The 21,373-nt window shown below is 38.3% G+C and overlaps 1 protein-coding gene across 2 annotated transcripts; it reads right to left on the reverse strand.

Moving 5' to 3' along the window:
* Positions 1 to 312: 312 nt before the first annotated feature.
* LOC115422673 (uncharacterized protein C4orf54-like) lies at positions 313 to 14,429 on the reverse strand. 2 transcript variants are annotated; one of them, XM_030139133.1, is made up of 2 exons: positions 9,888 to 14,429; positions 313 to 4,413 (listed from the first exon to the last, which is right to left on the reverse strand). In XM_030139133.1, exon 1 carries the CDS (start codon positions 14,398 to 14,400, stop codon positions 9,907 to 9,909), a length of 4,494 nt encoding a protein of 1,497 aa, XP_029994993.1. In that variant the 5' UTR covers positions 14,401 to 14,429; the 3' UTR covers positions 313 to 4,413; positions 9,888 to 9,906. The 2 variants fall into 2 exon arrangements, with proteins under 2 accessions (XP_029994993.1, XP_029995001.1); XM_030139141.1 differs by having other exon boundaries at positions 9,884 to 14,429.
* Positions 14,430 to 21,373: the final 6,944 nt, after the last annotated feature.

Consider the following 21,373-nt stretch of genomic DNA (forward strand, 5'->3'; position numbering starts at 1 on the left):
AGCAGCTGGGGGCAAACCAGTGTCTGCCAGTCTCGCTGCTTCCACGGCAACCGAGTAAACACTGCAGCAAACTGTCAGGTTAAACTTAAGCCTCGGTCCGGGTGATGTTTCAGTGTCACCAGAAAGCTAACCTCGCACACTAGCAGATGCCAAATGTGTACTTCTGTTGGCATAAATCTGTTTGATTTCCTTTGACCCTTGTCATTTCGTTTTTATATGTTTTCACTGGGGAAATTTGAAAAGCCTTGTGTTATAAAAAACAGGGAGCCACAAGAAGCAGCCCAATGATACTGAGGTAAATAAAATGGAAATATGGCTACTATAGCTTGTAAATGCATCAAAGTAAACATTAATTGTTAAAAAAAGTTAATCAAGTCAGCAAAATTGAAATGTATGATGAAAAGCTGTGCATAAATAAAGGAAGCGAGGTAAATACTCCATATGATTGGACATAATATTTATTTCTGTAAATATAGTCAAATGCTTTGCTGGCCAACATCGTAATCTAATATTAATCTAAATGTTTGTTTATATTAAATGATTGGTTTTAGTGCCACTTTGTAGTGAATCAAAAAGGACACATTTTACATTTTCAATTCATCAGTTCATACTGCGTGGATATGATATCTGGAACCAAAAATCTGATTTGATTATCTATGATTTAGTTTCTCTACTGAGTTTTTTTTTATTTTTTTGATCATGGTTAATGTTTGACAGTACTATTCCAAAAACAAAAAGATGTAAAATTTATTTAAATGGACACTAAACATGTTTGGTAGCTTGCGTTTTGAATTTATTGCAACCATATGTAGCCTTGTCAGTCTACATTACACTCATTCATCATGTTCATTACTTCAAAGCTTGTAAGTGCAAACACAGCACTTACTTCTCCTTTCAAGGTATCTCTCCACTTTCATCCTGACCTCCGTCTTTTTCTGGGGCAGTCATGCAATGCAGTTGATATTTCATGCAAAACATTCACATTACAGCTATTTCACTTTACAACCACTGACTGTATTTCACTCATCCCCTTTTTTAACATTCATATATGCACTTGTCTCAAACCACCTCACCTTCATTTAACCATCAGTCTTTACACAAAAGCAAGCTTTAATAGTCTTTTCTCCTGTTTAACTTTTAAGTCAGCAGGTTTGTTGAAGGACATCTGAATGAATCTTTTAAAACAAATATTATATATATGTTACAGTGCATTTTGGGGTAATATTTACTGGAAAACAATACATTTAATAAATCCATTCAGTGCTCCTTTGTTTGCAGCCATTCATTGCTGTCAGTGTCAGTGACAAAATAGTGATAAGTGCATCAAGTATATAATTGCTACAGATAAAGGTCATTTAAGAAATGGATTATGGGGGATTGGGTGTCATTACTACAGACAACTTGGGAACAGCTGGTTTACTGGAAACAGATGTTAATTTACATTATTTTTCTACTCAAATAAAATCTTCATTAGATATCTAAATGACAAGTTCGTTTGCATCTAACATCTGCAACCACCGGACAACATGTTGGTAAAATATACTTGCTCCACAATTTCACCAGCAGTAAAAATACATATAAAGATTAATAAAACATATGTAAGGATTGGATCACTAATAGCTTAACAACGATGGTGGCACATTTGTAGTATTTTTGCTTTGATTTATGGCTGAACCCTTCATTGATTTTCTAAATTTATGTATATTTTTACTTGCACTGTTCTTTAATACCTCATGAGCAAATAACTCACAATGATTAATTTAAATATGAGCCAATTATGAATATATACTACATGTTACAAGTTACATTTTGACTCTAAAATGCATTAAACGTTGCAACATCACTTTTTGCTCTCAACATTAAGAGCAATCTATGTCCAGTCTACTGCACAGTTAACAACAAATCTTCCAAATCACTCCATGAATTCATATAATTTATGACAAAATCAACTTAGAGGGTATTTCATACAAATTCTGCTGTTGCAGTGGTACAACAACATGTACTTACAGAGTTAAGGTACATAGACTGACCAGCAGCTCCAAATACCTTCAGTATGTGTTTAGTTTTGAAACAAGCTAAAAAAAAAAAAAAAATGAAGCAGCCTATAGTCTACATGAATCCTGCAAAGGATGCTGGTATTACTGAGTCAAGTACAGCACAGTGACCCATGATGCTTTAGTGCATATTCAAAAGGAAACAAGAGACAGTAAAGAGAAAAAAAAAAAAAAATCTCTGTACCGAAGGCAGTAGCAAAGAAGGAGTTAATGTTAATGTGTAGTTTTGGTAACTCAGAAACATTCAGGCAAAGGAGGTGAAGGAGTTTAAACATGAAAAAAATGACGCCGCTATGTTGTTAAATGTGAAGACACACGCAACACACGTACCATGTGCGTCTTCAGTGAAGTAACATGACTCCTTGTTGTACACTCACATAATGTTGAAATGCCTGGCATAACTCAAAGTCACAAACACAGACACATTCAGCCACACACATGCACAAACTCCCATCTCATTACACAAACGTGTAAAATAAACCAACACTAATAGAGGAAGTTATCCCCTAAATGTCTCAGCTGGCTCTGACTCATTAGCCACATTAGTACTTAGAAATACTGATCTAAGTACACAGCTAAACCTGAGTCCCAGCTCCAACAACACACTTTTCCTCACACTGTAGTCTACAAGGAGTGTGCTTTTACATAACATACACCACTTCATACAGCAAACAGCTGTGCAGAGATTATCAGCATTTTGTGAGTGATGAAACACAGGATGCACATACTTCAAGTAGAGCATCAGTCGACAGCACGTCCTCACACAAATGTCACTGTGAAGGAGAAAAACACTGCTGTTGATACAGCAGCAATGTCAGACATTTATTAGGCTAAAAATACTCTTATCTTGGGCCATATTAAGATATAGATATTTGTAAATGCAATAATCGTATTTATTCTGATTGAGTTTACTGTAAGAATGACTTGGATTAACATTTACTCCACAATTAATGGTGTTCTTAAAGGTCAGTGCAGACAAATGGTCCCTGTTCGCAGAAAACTCTGGAAATTATGGATTTTATTCCCTAAAACATAATAAATTATCTCTGTGTAAATTAAAGCAAGACCAGTTTACTTTTGCTAGACAGCAGCACATGTGACACCAAGGACAGTCACATGATAAAGAATCATTTATTTTACTTTAAAGATATGGCTTTCAATATCAGTAGCTGAATTCCAAAATTTTAAAGAAAACGTAAACAAAACGTTTTCTCTCACTTGTGTCTGTGTATGCACTTACACAATATTGGGCCACTCCATAGACATTGCAATATAAATTTTAAAAAGCGCTCTACAGGTCTCCATCTTTTTTCAGCCACTTATCTATGCTTGGGTTGAAGTGGTTCATGGGAAATCAGGTAAACTATTGGTTGAGTTCTTTGTTCAGATCCAATTTTTTTTTAACAATTCTGCCTCAAGCAAATGCAATATCTGCATATATCACACATATGCACAGATTTAATGCCAGTATGTGAAATATGTATACATATGAAGTGAAAACATGAATGTACATACTGTATAAAAAACATTAAAAATTGGAATTGTATTTCATATACTGACATTTATCTACCCCATACAAAATACATTTCACATATGTACAAATATGTGAAGAGGTTATTTCATGTATATTATGAACTTATATCTTGGATGTGATGAAAATGATAACATTTCTCTAGATGCAGGGGCAAATACATCATATATTACATTTGAGGCCAGATAGCTGTAATCCAGTGTTCTGTTCTCTTCGGAAGAACCTTCTTTTGATAATTAATCAAACTAATAGCCATAGGTGGGGGCTACCACGGATCAGTAGCTTCTATGATATGATTCTATGATTTGAGATGTTGCAGCAGCAAAACCCCTGAATGAACTTTTCAGAGCAGTATTTTGTTGATTCTGAATTCACCATTTTACTTGTAAAAGATTGTCTGCTTTTAAAAGAAACATAGTCTTGCTTTCAATACTGTGTATGGCAACATTAAACTGCACTAAGCAATAGTGTGGATGATGACATTGTGAAAGAAGACCTGTCTTGTTTCCTTTTGAACAGACTTGCTGCTCTGTCCAAACAACATTTTAATGGAGATCAGAATACTAGACAGCAGCTGAAAGGAAAATATTACAAAGCAGATTCATAAAACAAAGTGGCAGAGCATCAACCAGAGGACATGGCTAAATGTTTTTAACCTACAAAGTGCTGCGTTGCATACAGAATACAGTAACATCTGCTGCAAGGACAAATAACACAACAAAGTGGATAGATATTGTTGGTTGTGGAAGTTGCTGTAGGGGTAGATAAGATGAAGTCTGGAGGGCTGGTGTTGAAAACAGCTCCTAAAGTGAGTGAAGGCAGATTCTTCTGAAAGAAACAAAAAAGAAACATAAGGATGTCAACCAAAGGTTATATCACACCAAACATGCAGTAAAAATTGCAATGAAAAAATTGATGACAGAAATTATTAGCATCAACCAGGTAAACAATGAACTGTTTTGTCTCCTTAATTCAGCAGAATTATTTTCCTGTCTTATATTTTTTGCCGACACTTTTTTCATTTACCTTTTACAATCATGTCAATCCAGACACATGTATGAAGTGAAGACTCTGAAGGCATTTAACAAAAGGTTTGAAGTGCTGAAGTTGTTGAAGTTCTCAGTTTACTGACATGTATGATTTCAATGAGTCATTTCTCTAAGAAGAGACTTTTTTGTAAATTTTTACGAGTATGGCATTTAATAAGGGACGAAAATGTGTTATTGCTGATGAACATCTATCTAATGTGACTCAGGCAGAAATCATGTTTACAGATAATGTAATATATTAAGTTTTTTTTTCATATGTTTAGAGGCATATGTTCATTTGTTGTTTTATTCAACATTAAACATTAACCTAACTGACAGGCTGTTAAACTGTGTAAAGCTATGGCTTTCCCTGTTGTTAAAAACATTTGATATATATACTGGTATATTAGATATAAGTACATTAGTGAGCACAATATGTAACAGGTAACAGTTATTTTTAGATATTTTGATGTTACATGTTATAGCTTTAAATATGCTGCTTGTGAAACAGCTGACCGGATTTAGCCAGATCACTACTAGGGGCACACTATTTGATTTGTTTATGTAGGAGAGCTAGAAGCTGGCAATGCCCTCCACCCCCTTCTGCCCCCTTTAGGAAAAAGCAGAGGGGGAGGGGGCTATAAAAAGTTGACCCCATCTCAGCCCTAGACTTGCTTCCAAGCTGGAGCTGCAGCAGCATCTGATCTGTCTGAGCAGCTGTCCTCTCCCTGCATCAGCACAACAAATACTTTACATTGCCTGACCTTTTCCTCCTGCATCACTATCTCAGCCATGCCCCCGTGTCCCTCCGCCCCAAACGCCCCCCCAACGCCACTCACACACATACACACACACACCCTGTGTTCCACTTCACACCACTACTCAGCCCCATGCTATGTCTCTGTCTGCCACGCACCCAGCTGACATGTATCCCTCACACTCATGCAGTTGTATTATTGCGCTGACACATTAGCTGAGAATGGACTGAGACTGATTGTACCTAAAAAGTGCATGAGAAGCAGAAAATATGGAGGAAAATCTAAGACAACAGACTGAATCCATGTGTCTGTCTTTTTGCCTGTTGTTCTGTTTTTCTGATATCCCTTTACGTGCTTAAGGTATGCGACATTTATCGGTGGTTTTACAGTTTGGAACCAACTTGGCATCCCAACCTACCCTCGCCTACAGTGGCCAAAACAACGCAAAAGGCCCCTGGTAGAGCCAATGTCTGTGTGTTTGTCTATTCTGGGTTTTGACACAAGGGGATATTAACCTTGGTCTACACTTGAATGCTGAAAAGATGGAGAGTAGTAACAGTGAAACATGCTCTATGCAGGTATAAATAACTCACTCTAACACACTTGACCGTATGTTACTATATTATTTTTTATTTTCTGTCTTATACTTTCTGTAGTTGAGTACTTTGTCTGATCACACTCAAATCAAGCAGGAAAACTAAGCACACCAGTACCAGTCTTAACATAAAACTTTTACAGTGGCTTCCAATTACTTATAAAACTGACACTGACATTAAGTGACCTAAAGTAAAGATTGAGAGGTTAAGTTTTACAGCTGGTACGCTATGTATTGTACACTTTCCCTTAATAATCCAACTTTAGATTTTTAGATTTACACATTAATTGATTAAAATCTCCCCATTTCCCCTTTCGTCTTTTCCTGTGTTTTTTATGATAGATGATGAATTAATCATGCAAACACTGGATGTTTTAATGTTTACATGTTACCTAGTATTATTAATTCTGTAACATTAATAAAGACATGAATTCCTGCAACAATATGTAACAATATGCACAGTAGTTAATGGCAAGAGACAATTCATTTTTCAGTGATTGGTCCTGTTTGAGATTTACCTTCAATTTTTTTCAATTCTAAGGCATTATATATTAATATTCACAGTTATCTAAGTATGGTGATGCCATGAATCAGAACATAACCAAGGCTATTAAAACCACCAATGAATATTATTACACTTCAACAGACCGGGTCACTCACTGAATAAGATGTGAGTATCATTGTTTACATCCATCTGTATTACAGTATCTTAAAATGCTCTGCTTCAGACGCAAATCTAAACACGCATTTAAAATATCACTGTGTCTTACATTCATCTCGTGGTGCATCAGCCATCAGTAACAGCACGAAAAATCTATTTGGAATCTATTTTAGATTTAAACTCCATTCTTTCAATTTCGAACTGTGTTCAGTGGTGGAAACAATAACGCTTCTATTTTTATTACTTTTTCACTTTGTCTGACCCTGAAAGTCGCCCTTTCCAGTATTGGCAGACTGACTCATTACTCCCTCTAGTGGTTGCATATTATTCATAGTGACATGTTGGCCCCTGGCTGTGGATAAACTTGTCTGCAACACAACATACAGACATCCTCAACACAATGCCATAACATTTAGTTTAAAAACTCTACTCTGTTTTTAATAACTTCAAGTAGAAATTCCACATATAGCACCATAAAACGTAATTTTACAAGCCAAGAAAATCATAACTGTCATAAAACTACTTGAGTATCAAACTGTGAAAACCCAAAAACTGGCTCCTTATGAATACATATGAATACAGTATAATTCATCACATCTGTGCCCAGTCTGTGTTTCTGACTGTTGAGTTTCACCTTGAGGTGGAAATCACCTTGAAACAAAATGACAGAATGTAATAGAGAGCTTCGCCCACTGGTTTGATTTTATATATGATGCTGAAAATAGGGAAAATATAATATTGATACACTTGTGACAGCTGTTAAGAGTTGGAAGTAAATCCATAGTGCAATGTGAGACTTCCCTTGAGGTTTTGTGCAGTTTAGTGTTCATCTTTTCAGCACAGGCCTTTCCAACTTCAACACCAGAAACCTAATCAGTATTTAAAATGTAAAACACCTGTGCTACTGCACAAGTTTTACATTTTGACAATGCTAATGCTAAACCTGAAGGTGTTTTACATTTTAAATTACATTTACATTTTAAATACCTACTGTGAATAATATAAAGTTATTAACACTAAGCATGCATAAAATGTTAGCACTTGTTTCAAAGTTTTGCATCATTTTGGTGTAATTTCCACAGGATTTTGCAAGGCAGTTATCTTCTGAGCCACTTTATTTTTGTGAGGGTCATGGTGATGCTGGAGCCTATCCCAGCTACCTATGGGTCAAGGCGGGGTACACCCTGGATGTGTTGCCAGTTCATCACAGGGCTGACATATAGAGACGAACAACCTTATCGCTTTAACACTCAGTTAACCTATGAATAGGGCATGTCTTTGGGCGGTGGGGGGGTACCTGGAGAGAACCCACACAAACATGGGGAGAACATGCAAACTCCACACAGAAAGGCCCCTGGTGTTAGAATCAAACCCAGGACCTTCCTGCTATGAGGCGACAGTGCTATCCACTGCACCACCGTGCCGCCCTTTTGCAAGGCACTATAGCGGAAACAGAAAAAAAAATACATTCAGCTTGTGAACACTGGAGCTGATAAGATCATCAATAATAACAATAACTAGTAAAATTTCAAAATTCAGTAGGTGTAGCTATTTACTACTGCTATTTATGGTTACTGCGCTGTTAGAGAACTATATCCATCAGTGTTTTCTATTGTAAATGTTTATAATACATTTAATTGGTATTTCTTTTTTTCCTCCGTAAATACATCTCAAGTAATCAAGTTTATCTTCTCTTCCTTTCAAAAGTTCAAATCACAGTTTTGATTTGTTTGCAGTGTATAAAATGCTCTTATACATATGTTTGTTTTGTTTTTTTGTATTTCAAGTGTTTACTGAAGATCTGAAATAAAACAATACTAGAAAGTTTGTTCGAGCTCAATGGAGAGAAGGTTTAATGAAATATTACTGACAAGATTGAACACATTAATGAAGTGAAATGCAGTCCGAGTAATTAAAGCACATATAACACGATTAAGAATAACTTGATGTAAGGCGTCAGTGAGTTGAATAGTTTCCTGTGACACTTTCCAGAATAAACCATGTAAACAAACTCGTCTCACACTATCAAAATAGCCCGACTGTGTGTAATGCAGAGAAAAGGGAACTCTACCGACTCGCCATGGCTGAAAATCCAATCTCCCAGGGAGTCCAGCCAGAGCTCAGTGGAGTCAAATTACCTGTCATGAAGCTACTGCATGTCTATTAACACTGACATGTCACCACAGCAGCCAAGTCGGATTGCTGCTTTAGCAACTTTTACCACCCAAAATGATGTGAAACTTCATCCTGTGTGAATATGCAGTGTGAATTTCATGCAGCAACACTTTGACACAATGTGCTGCAAAAACACTGAAAACATCAATTAATCATTTTGACAATATGTATGTATGTATATTTATTTATTTATCTTTTTTTTTTTTTTTTTTTTTTTTTTTTTTTAATTATTTTATTTTCCAGGGGCCCACTTTCTAAAAATGACAAGCCATCATGACTCAATACACACCAGGCATTATCTTTACAGCATCAGAAAAGTGACTTTACATAATAATAATAATAATAATAATAATAATAATAATAATAATAATAATAATAATAATAATGAACATTCCAGATTTTTCCTGCAATCTCTCCATCTCTTCAGTTTTGAATACATCAACCAACCAAAGACTTATTCATTTGATAAGTCATGACATATTATTGAACACATAAACACATGTTACATACTTTACAGATGAAACAAACAAATGCATTTATCCAGAGTTTGGTTGTTTTTTTTTCCACTCATCTGCTTCTTGTTAAAAAAAAGTTTTTTGAAAGGCTTGAAATGCAAGTCAGATAAAACATCATCACAAAGTTTGCTATTTTAACTTGTTGTAAAATGACTAAACTGTTATTAAAAGAGCAGCTGATGAATCAAACTGTGCATCATAAAAAGTATTTTCAGCAGTAGAATGTGACTATGTAAGTACATTGCTGTATCACTGCAATTTTATATCCAGTGTACTTAGAGTATATATAGAAATGAAACACACAGATGAGCATGAAAATATAAAAATGTTATTATTTTATATATGTTATCCTTTTTTGTTGTTTTTAAAGTTGAAGAACTATTTCCTCAACACTGTAATAAAGTTTTAGTCCTCAACTAATTTGGAGAAAGGAACTACATTTGAGATAAAAACTGCTGTCTGCTCTGAATAATTTAATACACTTTTTGTTGTGAGTGAATCTTAGTGTAGATTCAGTGTTTAATTTTTCACACAGAAGTAATCTCCCTAAATGATCATGTGTTTACTTACATATGTGATGTTCTCTTGGTCACCGATGCTCCACCACAAAGCTCATTGTTGTTCCATCAAAGGAAGGAGGGGCGATGATTCTTGGACCTTGTTGTGTTGTGATGCTGATAACTGGCTTCCTCTCAGAGCTCACCGCAGATCCTCTGGCGGTCACATGTCCCAAACTCACAGGAAGCTGCAGCGGCCCTTGTGGAGCCTCACCTGTTGCACTGTAATATGCACGCTCAGTGGCCGTGGAGTTAGTTTCCTGCCCAGAGAGCCGGGCGTTTTTTACTTTTTCCCCACCTGCCTCTTCAGAGTGACATGGCGACGGTGGCAGCATTGGGTGGGCTGGCAGCGTGGGCGAGGGGATGAACCCCGGGTAGATCATGTAGGTGGGTGCACAAGCCAGGGGGGACAAAGAGAGAGGCACGGGGGTGACAGGAGTGACAGGGGTAACAGGGGTGACAGGGGTGACAGGGGTGACAGGGGCCACAGGCGAGTGCGACATGGGTACATCCACATACTGGCCTGTCTCTGGGTCAAATAGTCGCTTGGTAGTGGCATGTATGGGAGTGTCCACCAGGTAATAATGTCCCGTAGTGGGGTCCAAAAGCATCTTCCTCTGAGTTTGTGGGATTGTTTCTCCTCCTGAAGGTGTTGGTGACACTGTAGGGACCGAGGGGGAGAAACACAGCACATGCTGCTGTTGTAGCCCTGCTACTGCTGGGTGATGGTAGATGGTGGAGGCTGGATACTCCATGATCAGCGGAGACCTTTTCTGGTCTGACTGCTCAGGTCTCTTTGTGTCGCCCACATGAGCTGGGCTTATGCTTAAATTCACCTCCTTAGTACCTGGTTCTCTATTCAGCAGCTTGATTTCGTGTGTGTACCCCAGCCCTGGTATGGTTAAATAGTTCTCAGAGTCAGAGCAGGCCTGTGTGACTGTGGGATTAGTCTGAGTGATTTTGACCTTTCCTTGCTCCACCTGCCCATGTTTCGGTGGCTCTATTTTCACTGAGAGTGGAGCCACTGGTGTCTTTGAGCTTTTCATAGTCGATGATGTTTGCAGCACAGAGCTTTGTGGGATAGAGTTACTAACTGAACTAATACTGATATGTGCCTTATTGCCATTTCCAAAATGAAGCACGCTTTTGTTGCTAAATGTTTTGTTTTGCTGCGACTGTGTTTTGAAGGTGTCATTGTTATATGGAACATGTATAATATTCATAGACCCTTTCACTTCTTGTAGCTTATGTGTTTCTGATGATAATGATGGTGCATTTACTGTTGACTGAGGAACCCTGTCTATGTCAGTTACTCGGATACTCCCTGCTGCTGCCTCCAGCTCCTCTACACCTTGTTCCTCACTGGCAATAAGTGAAAGCACGTGGCTGCCTGTGATGGGCTGCGGAGCTTGATTTTTTCGCTTCCATTCATTTCTATCAAAAACATAAAGCTGCTCCATAGTTTTGACTGCAGCTTTAAGTTTCTCTAACGCCGCCTGTTTTGGTATTACCGGTTCATTTCTCCTCTCGGCCGACTCACCTGAAAACTTCTCTATCCTCTGTTTTATCAGTTTGCTTTCAGTATTGGGTTGAATTTCTGATTGGTCAGGATATATCTGCTTGGTTGCCACAGGAACCCTGCTAGTTGAGCTAAGTGATGTTGCAGTTTCACACTGGGATGTTTCACATGAGACTTTGGGGGATGACCTGCCTGTATCAGTTTGTTTCTGTGATGCCTCTCCTGCCTGTTTGTTGTTAGTTTTTACAGAATGGCACTTAATTACAATAGGACTGGGTAATAGGTGCTTAACTATTTCTTTTTTGGCCTTATCATCAAGTTTATCTGCTGCTGCTGAAGGTGCGGTAGAGCATTTACTTTCAACATTATCGAGAGACACAAAACGATATGAACTTTTTACTAATTTCCGCACATCTCTGACCTGATATATGGGTGTCTGAAACTTACATTTGGTGTCTCGTATGTCTCTTACTGCAAAGTTTGGGGTCTTATCTGATGCAGACAAAATGTGGCATTTGGCATCACCTGCTGCTCTAAGTGTGTTAACGGTGTTGTAACTTATTTTAGGGGTTAAAAGGCTGGCAATATTCAGTGTACACCCTTTATTTTCTTTCACACTTCTCAGACATATTTTGATCTCGGGTGTTTTCCCTCCCTTCTCATTTACTTCTTTTCCTGCTACATTTCCATTATTGCACATTTTGAACTCTTTTTCACATTTCTGTGGGCTAGCAGGAATGCCTGTGGCAGGTGTATGATTTGACAAGTCTTTTGTAAAATCCTTCTCTTTTGCAAGGAGCTGGCAACTTGGAACAAAAAGCAGCTTTGTCAGCATACTGCTGGTGTCTAATTGTTCGTTTTCTTTGGCTCCTTTCGAAGCGTGAGGGTCACTTACAGCTGTGGAGAGTTCAGCCTCCTTTAAATGCTCTGGCACTTCATCTTTCCCTGAATTAAAGCCACTAGTTTGACTGTTGCTGACAGGCACTTTTAGAGGTTCTTTAGCCTCCAGTTGTCCTTGTTCTGGTGAATCATCTTGTGTGTTTTTGCTTTTTTGCTCCTCAGCAGGCTCACAAGACCCAGACCTGCTGCCCTCCACATGTTGGTCATCTGCAGAATTAACAGTGAATCCAGATCCTGATTCTGAGGTTTGCCTTTGCACGCCTCTGCCCAGATTCTTTCCTCTCATCACATCATGATCTTTGAATTGAAAACACGGGGAGAGAGCGGGGTAAGTGTCACGAATTTCACCCCTCTCCATTTTGCGTTCTTGCTCGAACTGCATCTTTTTGGAAATGACATTTTTCAGTAGACTCGAAGCAAAAACTGCTCTTTTATGCGTGTCCCCCATGCCGTCTGTTTGATGATATTGCATTTCACACCCTGACCTAGCCAACACAGTCCCAGTAACTGCCTTGGATCGGGCACTAGAACACTTTGGACGCCTCGCACCTTCAGACACCCCTGTTTCAACGTTACAGCGAAAATTGAGCGTGACTCCGCGCTGCTTTGACTCAACAGGACCTTTCAGTTCGACATTTTTACTACTGGAAGATGACTGTAAAGAGGGTGTCCTCTTATTCTGTGTGTAAATTTTGTTTTGAGGACCTTTCGTGTTGGTAACTGACTTACCATGCCTCTTACTCTCCACCGTGTTATTCATTTCCAAAGTCGCGCTGGTTGTTTTGTGCGCAATGACGCTGCGTTCTTTACCCCGTGCTATATTTCCATAATTCCAGTCCACATAAGCCGACCATTTATTAAGCCCATATTCCGAAATAGAGGACTCACTAGAGGTGCTGAGATTAATGGCATCAAAGTATGGACATGCCAGGCTGCGGAAAGATTTGGCGGTTAAATTACGCACCTCTTTATCAGCGTCGTCCAGCTCACTGATGGAGCTGGAGGCTCCGCTGGAATACTCATTAATATCTTTCCGTCTTAGTTTGGTTGCAAGGTGCTGACGTCCCGGAGCAGGGATGAAATACTGTGCTCTATCGCACAAGGGCCCCGCTCTGGCGCCAGAGCTCACAAAGGAGAAGTGGCTCCTGTCTGCGGTGCGTTTTGTGTAGCCACAGGTGCTGCTGTCAAAGACACCGAGCGGCTCGTTCACCGCCCTGGAGGAGGTTTTTATTGATAAACGGATTTTCCCCGCATTTGGGTCCCCGCTGTGGTTTTTGCACAAACTTTCATCTGAGCTGGCGCATTTGTCCGAGTCACAAAGATCACTCTCGTCCTGCTCGGTGCTGACAACTGCTCCACCAAGATTAGACTGCACTTTCGCCTGACTCTTGCCCTCCAGTATCAAAGTTCCCTCCTGCGTTTCATCACTCTCAAACGAGGCATAATCCACAAAGGAATAAACCAAATTGTCGTCTTCGAATTCCCAGCAGGTCCCGCGGCCTAGATCGTAATCTACGTCGTGGTCCAGTTCGGTCAGTTGGATTTCGTGCGTGGTGATATAGTGAGACTCGTCCTCCACGGTGTCGGAGCCGCAGTGGTCGGACAGCACCGCGCTGGCACCGTCATCAGACTCCGTTTTGCTGTTCAGATACATGTCCGTGTACTGCAGCTCATCGTTCTCACTGAACACATGTTCGCTGCAGTCACTGGGGTCGAGCTCGTTCTGGCGTTGTTTCTCATTTTCCGAGTCCTGATCGGTGCTGGGAAGTTTGGTCAGAGTTTCCAAGGGCGGCTCACCCGAAACAGGCCCTTCGCCGGTGGCCCGCTCGTCCTCTGACCGCTCTTCCAAGTCCTCTGAAATGATTTTGTCCTCCTTGTCATGCTCCCCCTGCTTCGAACTGTCACATTTAATAACGGACAGCTGGTTTCCTTCGCCGGTGAAAGACACTTTCACTGTTTTTGCGCCGTCCGGTTTCATGTCCAGATCCACATAGTTGGATTCGTCGCTTTTGGTTTCGGTGAGACCCTTACCCTTCTCCTCCGGGAGCAGCTTCTTGTGAAGTCCGGTGTCATCTCGGTAAGTGAGAGTTTCCTCCGCTGCTTCCATTTAGTCCGATCAGGTGGTCCTCGTTTACGATGTTATCCTGACACAGGACGGAAAACTCTGCAGGCAGGACGCGACGGGAGGACGGAGAGCGAGGAGGGAGAGGGAGAGCGTGGGTGAGTGAGAGAGAGAGAGAGAGAGACAGAGAGAGAGAGTGAGAGTGACAGGGAGGGAGGGGGAGACATGGGGGAGTCCCGAGGAAAATCCCTTGATGATATCTGATGTGAATCTTATTATTATCTTGGAGGTGTTGTATTGCTCTGCGCAAAAACAATCAGGCTTTTAGTCTTTGCGCATGACGCACATGGCCTTAAACCTCCAGACTTCAGCACCTTCTTCAGAGAACAGCTCCTCTCCTATAAAAGAACATTTACACTCAGATTACACTGAAAGCAGCTCTGAGGGGCCCACAGGTCAAGGACAGTCCAGGGGCCAAAGTTTAAACAATATGCAGTCATTTCAATACTTTACCTTTTGGACAGGATTCCAAACGCAGCATAAACTTGATAGAAAACACTTGGATAAAGTGACTGGCTCTTACCCTAACCTTCAGATTCAAAACTTTAATGTAGGCCTATAACATACATACAGTGTTCTTCTGAAACACAGACTTTACCCCAACATAAAAAAATAAAAACTCTGGCCAAAATAGAGTTTCAAGTCTTTAAATACTACATAGTGTAAACTGAAAAACACAAAAAACCCACTGTCACTTTACTTTAGATCAGAGCTAACCTAATGCCTGCTTTTAACAAAAAAATGGGTGAATGGGATCCTGACTAAACCGAAGCTGCGGACATACATTCAACTAAAAAACACATATAAAAGAGAGCTGTATGTCAGCGCAAACTTGACTAGGAACCAAAGGTCCCTGATTGCTCAGGTGCATACAGGAATCCTTCCCTTGGCTTTAGAAACTGGGATATTTTCCCAAACCCCAGAAGAAAACAGACTTTGTAGACTGTGTGATTTGGGGGAAGTGAAAAATGAATCACATTTTCTTTTGTATTGTCCTCTATATGATGAACTGAGAGCCTCTTTGTTTGATGACATGTTTATCTGAAATCCTAATATGTTCTGGAGCACTGATGATGACAAGATGAAATGGTTGTTTAGTTCAAATGTATTTAAATTAGTATTATTTTTTTGGAAAGCCTGGAAAAAGCAGCAGATATGTAAGGGCTGGGCATGTCTGTATGCAAGACACAGTAACAAAAACATTCATTCATTCATTCATTCATTCATTCCATCACAAATGCCCCTAAAGTTGGAATCATTTTGTTTTCAGAAACATTCCTTTAAAAAAGAAAAAAAAAAATCTATTTATACACATCACTGATCACCAACCAACTGTTACATACTGGGTGTTACATCTTATCTATTACAATCACTTCATGAGAAGAGGTAAAAATATTTTATTTAAACTTTACGTGCAACAGTGTAGAATAAATAACAATTTGTTCATTCATTCATTTTCTGATCTGCTTAGTCGTCATCAGGATTGCCAGGAATAAATAACCAGAAATTGTCTAATTGTTATGAGGTAAAAAACACAAAACACCAACTGAACTAATCAATAGCAAAATTTATCAGTAAATTTGTTATTAAAATAGCAAACTAAAGGTAGAAAAATGCACTTTGTAGTTAAATGTACTTACTTGATTATACAATAAAATAATTTTTTTATGTAAAATGCTATAAATTGTACTTTTTTGTCTCAGCTTTTTTGTTACAAACCCCCTAAAACAAGAAGGCTATTTCAGTCACCATAGTGTGAAAAAAAGCTTGAATTTATTCATTCTTTCATTTTCTTTGTCTAGTAAGTGAAATGTGTGTTAATCTAGATGGTTCTGCCACTGGATTTGCTCTCAGCAGTAGCCTATTACACACAGCAATTATGATATTGGCACTACTCGAGATATGAGAATACTATAAGTGCTGCGCTCTCTGGTTGAAACAGCTGCCCGCTCATGACAGAGAAAAATGCTCCCCACCAACTGGTGCCAGACAGTGAAAGGATGCTGTATCAGTTTGTCTGCAGATGCATCACAGATTGGTGTCAGTTTAATCTGTCATGAACCCCTTCGTCCTCACAGTCCTGGACCAAGTAGGACCTCCTGAAACAATGGGTAGAAGTAAACGTATACTTGACGTTTGGTTTTCAGGGACAATATTGAAGCAAGCGTCCTGTATTATGCTGACCCATTTATTAGAGTTGTGTGTAGCTGTGTGTAGGTGTTGAAGACACATGTGTTGTTTCTGGACAGGGCCCCAGATTCATGGAGGAATGCAGCTGGGAGGGGTTGGGCCAACAGTTGCTGCATGTGGAGGGCACACTGACAGCAATATCAAGGACAGAGGCCACACTATAAACCCTTTGTCACCCTCAAATCCAACTTTTACCCTCAGTGTCACTAGAAATGAAGTGTTTATCTAGAAGGTGAGGTATGGAAGCCCTGAGGTGAATACAGCAACATTTCAGAGATTTTAGAAAATATTTACAAATCAGATAATACAAAAAACAAAAGTAAAAACATTAGAGTGGCAGTACTTTTGTTATGTAATATACGATTTATAGACAGTATATAAATGTTAAATTAAGGGCTTAAAGAAGTGGTCAAAACCTTTTCAGTTCATGACGCTAAATAGATATTTGACATCTCCCAGGGACCCAAACTTTGAAAAGTATGTAATGAACTGGCATAAAATGCACATTGTAATAACTCTGTAATCAAAACAATGTTGAACAAATGTAATTTGCTGCAATTTAGAAATAAAATAATGCTGCTCTTCTATTTTAATCTGGAAAATTAATTAATATATAATTGCATTATTATACATTTTAATTGTTTTGGCAATTCATGACCCAATAAAACTTGGTCCTTCCCCTATTTTGGATCCTGACTCTAAGTTTGGGAAAATCTGGAACAGCACAGAACCATGATGTGTAACAGATACCATACATATAAGAAGGGCTGAGTGTAAACAGACTGGGAACGACAAAATAAACACAGTTGACATTATATATAAAATATTAATAATAGTCAACTATAATGACCTCACTCACTGGTACCTCATTTAATGAGTGTAATGTTTATTTATGTTAAATAGCAAATCTAAAAAGTAAAAGTACCTAATAAGATTAAAATGTTTCCTCAGGTGTTGATTCTTTTTCAGTCAGTTGCTGATTTCGGGATTTGTTGTATTTTTGTCCTATGTTTCTGATCAGTTTTGCATTTCTGATTCTGTGTTGTAAATCAGCTGTGAGTTAGTATATACAGTATATGCACCCAATGGAACCATTACATAAATATCAATAATCAATATGTAAAAGCATACTATAATGAACAGTTTCAGTTACCCCCATTATGTGGATGTTACACATATGAATATACGCTGTGGCCCACAAAGTTGTAATTTATTATTATTATTATTATTATTATTATTATTATTATTATTATTATTATTATTATTATTATTATTATTTTCAGACACATTCCTATTTTTATTTTTATTTCTACACATCAGTATTTACATTTGATCAGGTTTAATGATTACATACTGAGTCCTGGTTATACTTTATCTATCAAGAATAAATCACATTGGCACCAATCATTTCATGAGAAGAAGTAAAAATATTTGATTCCCACTTTATGTGTGACAGTGTATTATAGTTAACATTGTTTGGACACCAGTGCATATGAGGCCTTTTCTGAGACATATAAAAAAAAGGCTTAATTTTCTCAAGCATGAAAACACAGGTTGAACTGACCTCCACAAAGATGATAAATTTAGGTGTCTATTTAAAATGGGAACTGCACTCACGCAAGCATGTTGAGATCAGTTTCTTACAGAGGCTACATTAAAACAGCAGGTGTTAAATCATGAGCACCATTAATCAACGCCATGAAAAGTCCCATGTGAAGACCTTTTCAACCCTTGCTCACACCCTCACACATCAACTGTTGATGCAGAATAGGGTCACCACCGAGCATTGATACACAATATGTACCTGCTCTAAAAATAAATGTTTCACCGTGACAGAGCTCTTGAAGAGTAACACAGCAAATCTTCCAGCGTTAACAAGTGTTGATTTTACAGTGACAGATTTTTTGAGTTGACAAGTGCTGGTCCGACAGTTGTTTGTCCACTCGCGGGGCTGACGTGAGTCCACATGGGCCACTTCAGGGTTTGATTAACCCTGATACAGGAGCTTTGTACAGTACAAACACACCGGCACAGGCGTGACTTTTACACCCAGAAAAAAATTTATATGTGGAATGTTAATAGTTTTATGATAAATCTACATAAAATGGCCTGTCCACTATTAAATGCAATTCTTTGAGCATCATTGAATTTAATTAAATGGCATTTAACTTATAAATACACTGAAACCATGAAATAACATCATTCAACCTTAAATTCTTGTTAAATTATTATTTAGTAGTTTGTGTTTATAATCTAAGTATTAAATTATTCACCTCATTGTTTTCTGTGTACTTTGTAAACTCTGGTTTAATGAGGTCTGGGGGAATACAGTGTATATTATAATTAGTTTACAAATTTATATAATGTTCCCAAACATTGATCAAAACTAAAGAACCTCTTGTAAAAGTTTTAACTTTATCAGTTGATTTATCAGTTTTTGTGGTTTGTAATTAAACATTTGTCATTTACTGCTACATTGAGATTTATCAATTTAATAAACAGACAAACAGTTTCAAACAGACCTTCCAATCACAATAAAATCTTGACACATATTAATATATTAAGACTCAACCATCGACTGCATATAATTATTAGGATTAAATACTGTATGCCAAGCTGGATGTTGGGAAAATGTTAAGTAAATGATGAATGTGTCCCTTCCCTTTTTTTTCCCTTGTTTTTTTAAATGTCATAGTTGTTAAAAATGTACTTGAACTGAATTTTTAAGAGCATTTGCTTATCATTTAAGTGCCATAAATCCATAAAATTCAGTCAGTGTAAAATTACACTGATGGAAAACACATTGAGTTTATTACAGCAGAACTTTTCAAAGAGCTAAATGTATTCAGTTATGAGTGGATCTTTGAGTTAAATCAGAGACTGTCAGAGTGTATGTAACATAATGCCACATTTTAAAATATATTTATATTTTTTGTAAACGATAAAAAGCAGTGAAGTTAAAGGTACCTGTGCGCTGTGTATTTTAAGTCACCTCGCTGACTGTGAACGCAGACTGACCCACTATATGCAGCAGTGTGATGATATGTTTATGTTCCCTGTGAGATCGTGCCATCCAGCAGGACCGGTACGTTTTCTGATACTGATTACTGAGCCTTCTGCTCCTGAGTGGGAACTAGAGAAGTTTGAGAGCTTCAACACCTGCTGTGAGGCAGTCACCAGCAGCCAGAAACTGCACTTCTCCAGGTTACCTCGTCACCCCCGCCCCCACCCCAAAAGGCTTTCGTGGTTCAAAGGGTAAAAGGTCATCTTTGGATTTGAAAGTGTCACATGTGAACTAGTTTAGGGGATGTTAAGGATTAGAGCGTTACTCTAAACCACTGATAATGACAATTCACTTAAGGAGGATAAATGACCACTGTTAACTGAGTATTCAGTTCACATGCTGACCCAGGGGTTCAGGATGGTTTAGTCATCATGATTATTTAGGGACAAAATATTATAATTTCATCTAACTTGTAGCTCAAATTAAAGAAAAAGAGGTTTAGATAATGACCACAAATCAAGGAGAAGAGAATAATAGGAACTGGCAAATGCAAACATCAAATCATGCAAATACATGTTTGAAGAGCAGTATTTCAGTTTACTAGTGTGATGCTACCATCAGATGGCGCTGATGTGAAAGAGTTTTAAAATGGACAGTAGCTTCAACAACAAACCTGACCTGTAACTGAATGTACAGCAAATGTACAAATGCATATTTTCTCTGACTAAATCGATGATTCAGGTGTAATTCAATTGTTTTTAATTAATGTTGTATCATTGTGAAGTAATGCTGCTTTTTGATTTGTGAGGTAAAGTCACAGGACTAAAAAACTCATTAAAATTCACTGTAATTTTTTATTGTGTTCATAAAATTTTACAGACACCAAAGCCATGAGCACAATGTGGTAATATGACATTCACTGGGGTCAGAGGTCAGAACTGAGAGACATCTGCTCGTGTGTGAAATGTCCAGAGTTATTTTAAGTTTCTTGTACTTTCCAGAAAATAAAGTTAAAAAAACAACAAAAAAAAACATCAATATTGGTTTTCCCAGTTCCTTAATGACACTTTGATGGTTGTCTAGAAAGAAATAGCAAAGAGATGTTTGCAGTGCCATCATCTGGTTTCAGCTTGCACGTGTCCTGAGTGTTTCAGGGATACTCTAACCTAAAAACAGCAATGCTAGATGCAGAGCTGTCATGAATTATGCCAGCAATGGCAGACATGTACGGTTGCTGCCTTCTGGCAATGGGTATATAGTTTCACTCATGCTCATAGACTTCTGGTCCTCCAGCAAAGGTCAGCACCTTGTTAGGCCCTGCTGAGACAACCAACAACCTCATTGTCTTCCTTCTGTGAATAATAATGATACGTGGCATTTAGATCAGAGTTAATGCAAAGGAAATACTGATTTTTGGTAGATTTAGATGTGATTATGAAGCTATTTAATGAGTGGGAAACCTGACTAATGTGAGGTGTATAACATACATTTCTAGTATGAAATACTAGAAATGTATGTTATTGTCTCTGAAGAGATTGCTGTGAACTGAATATTTGTTGAAAAGGCTTAAAGGATTAAAGCCTAATATTGGCCAGAATCTAACCTTCAACCCTGTGATTGTGAGCCGACAGCACTATACCCAATGAACCATCATGCCTGCTCTGTGTGTCTTTGAGCTGCAGTATGTGAGTGTGTGAAGTGTATTCAGCCAATCAGAATGAGTTGTGGTGGAAAAAAATAAATGAAAAGTTGTAGAAAGACAGA

This window comes from Sphaeramia orbicularis, chromosome 1 (genome assembly GCF_902148855.1).
Source record: "Sphaeramia orbicularis chromosome 1, fSphaOr1.1, whole genome shotgun sequence".
NCBI lineage: Eukaryota > Metazoa > Chordata > Actinopteri > Kurtiformes > Apogonidae > Sphaeramia > Sphaeramia orbicularis.

Coding starts and splice junctions, on each gene's coding strand:
- LOC115422673 (XM_030139133.1), bottom strand. CDS start 14,400: ATGGAAGCAGCGGAGGAAACTCTCACTTACCGAGATGACACCGGACTT.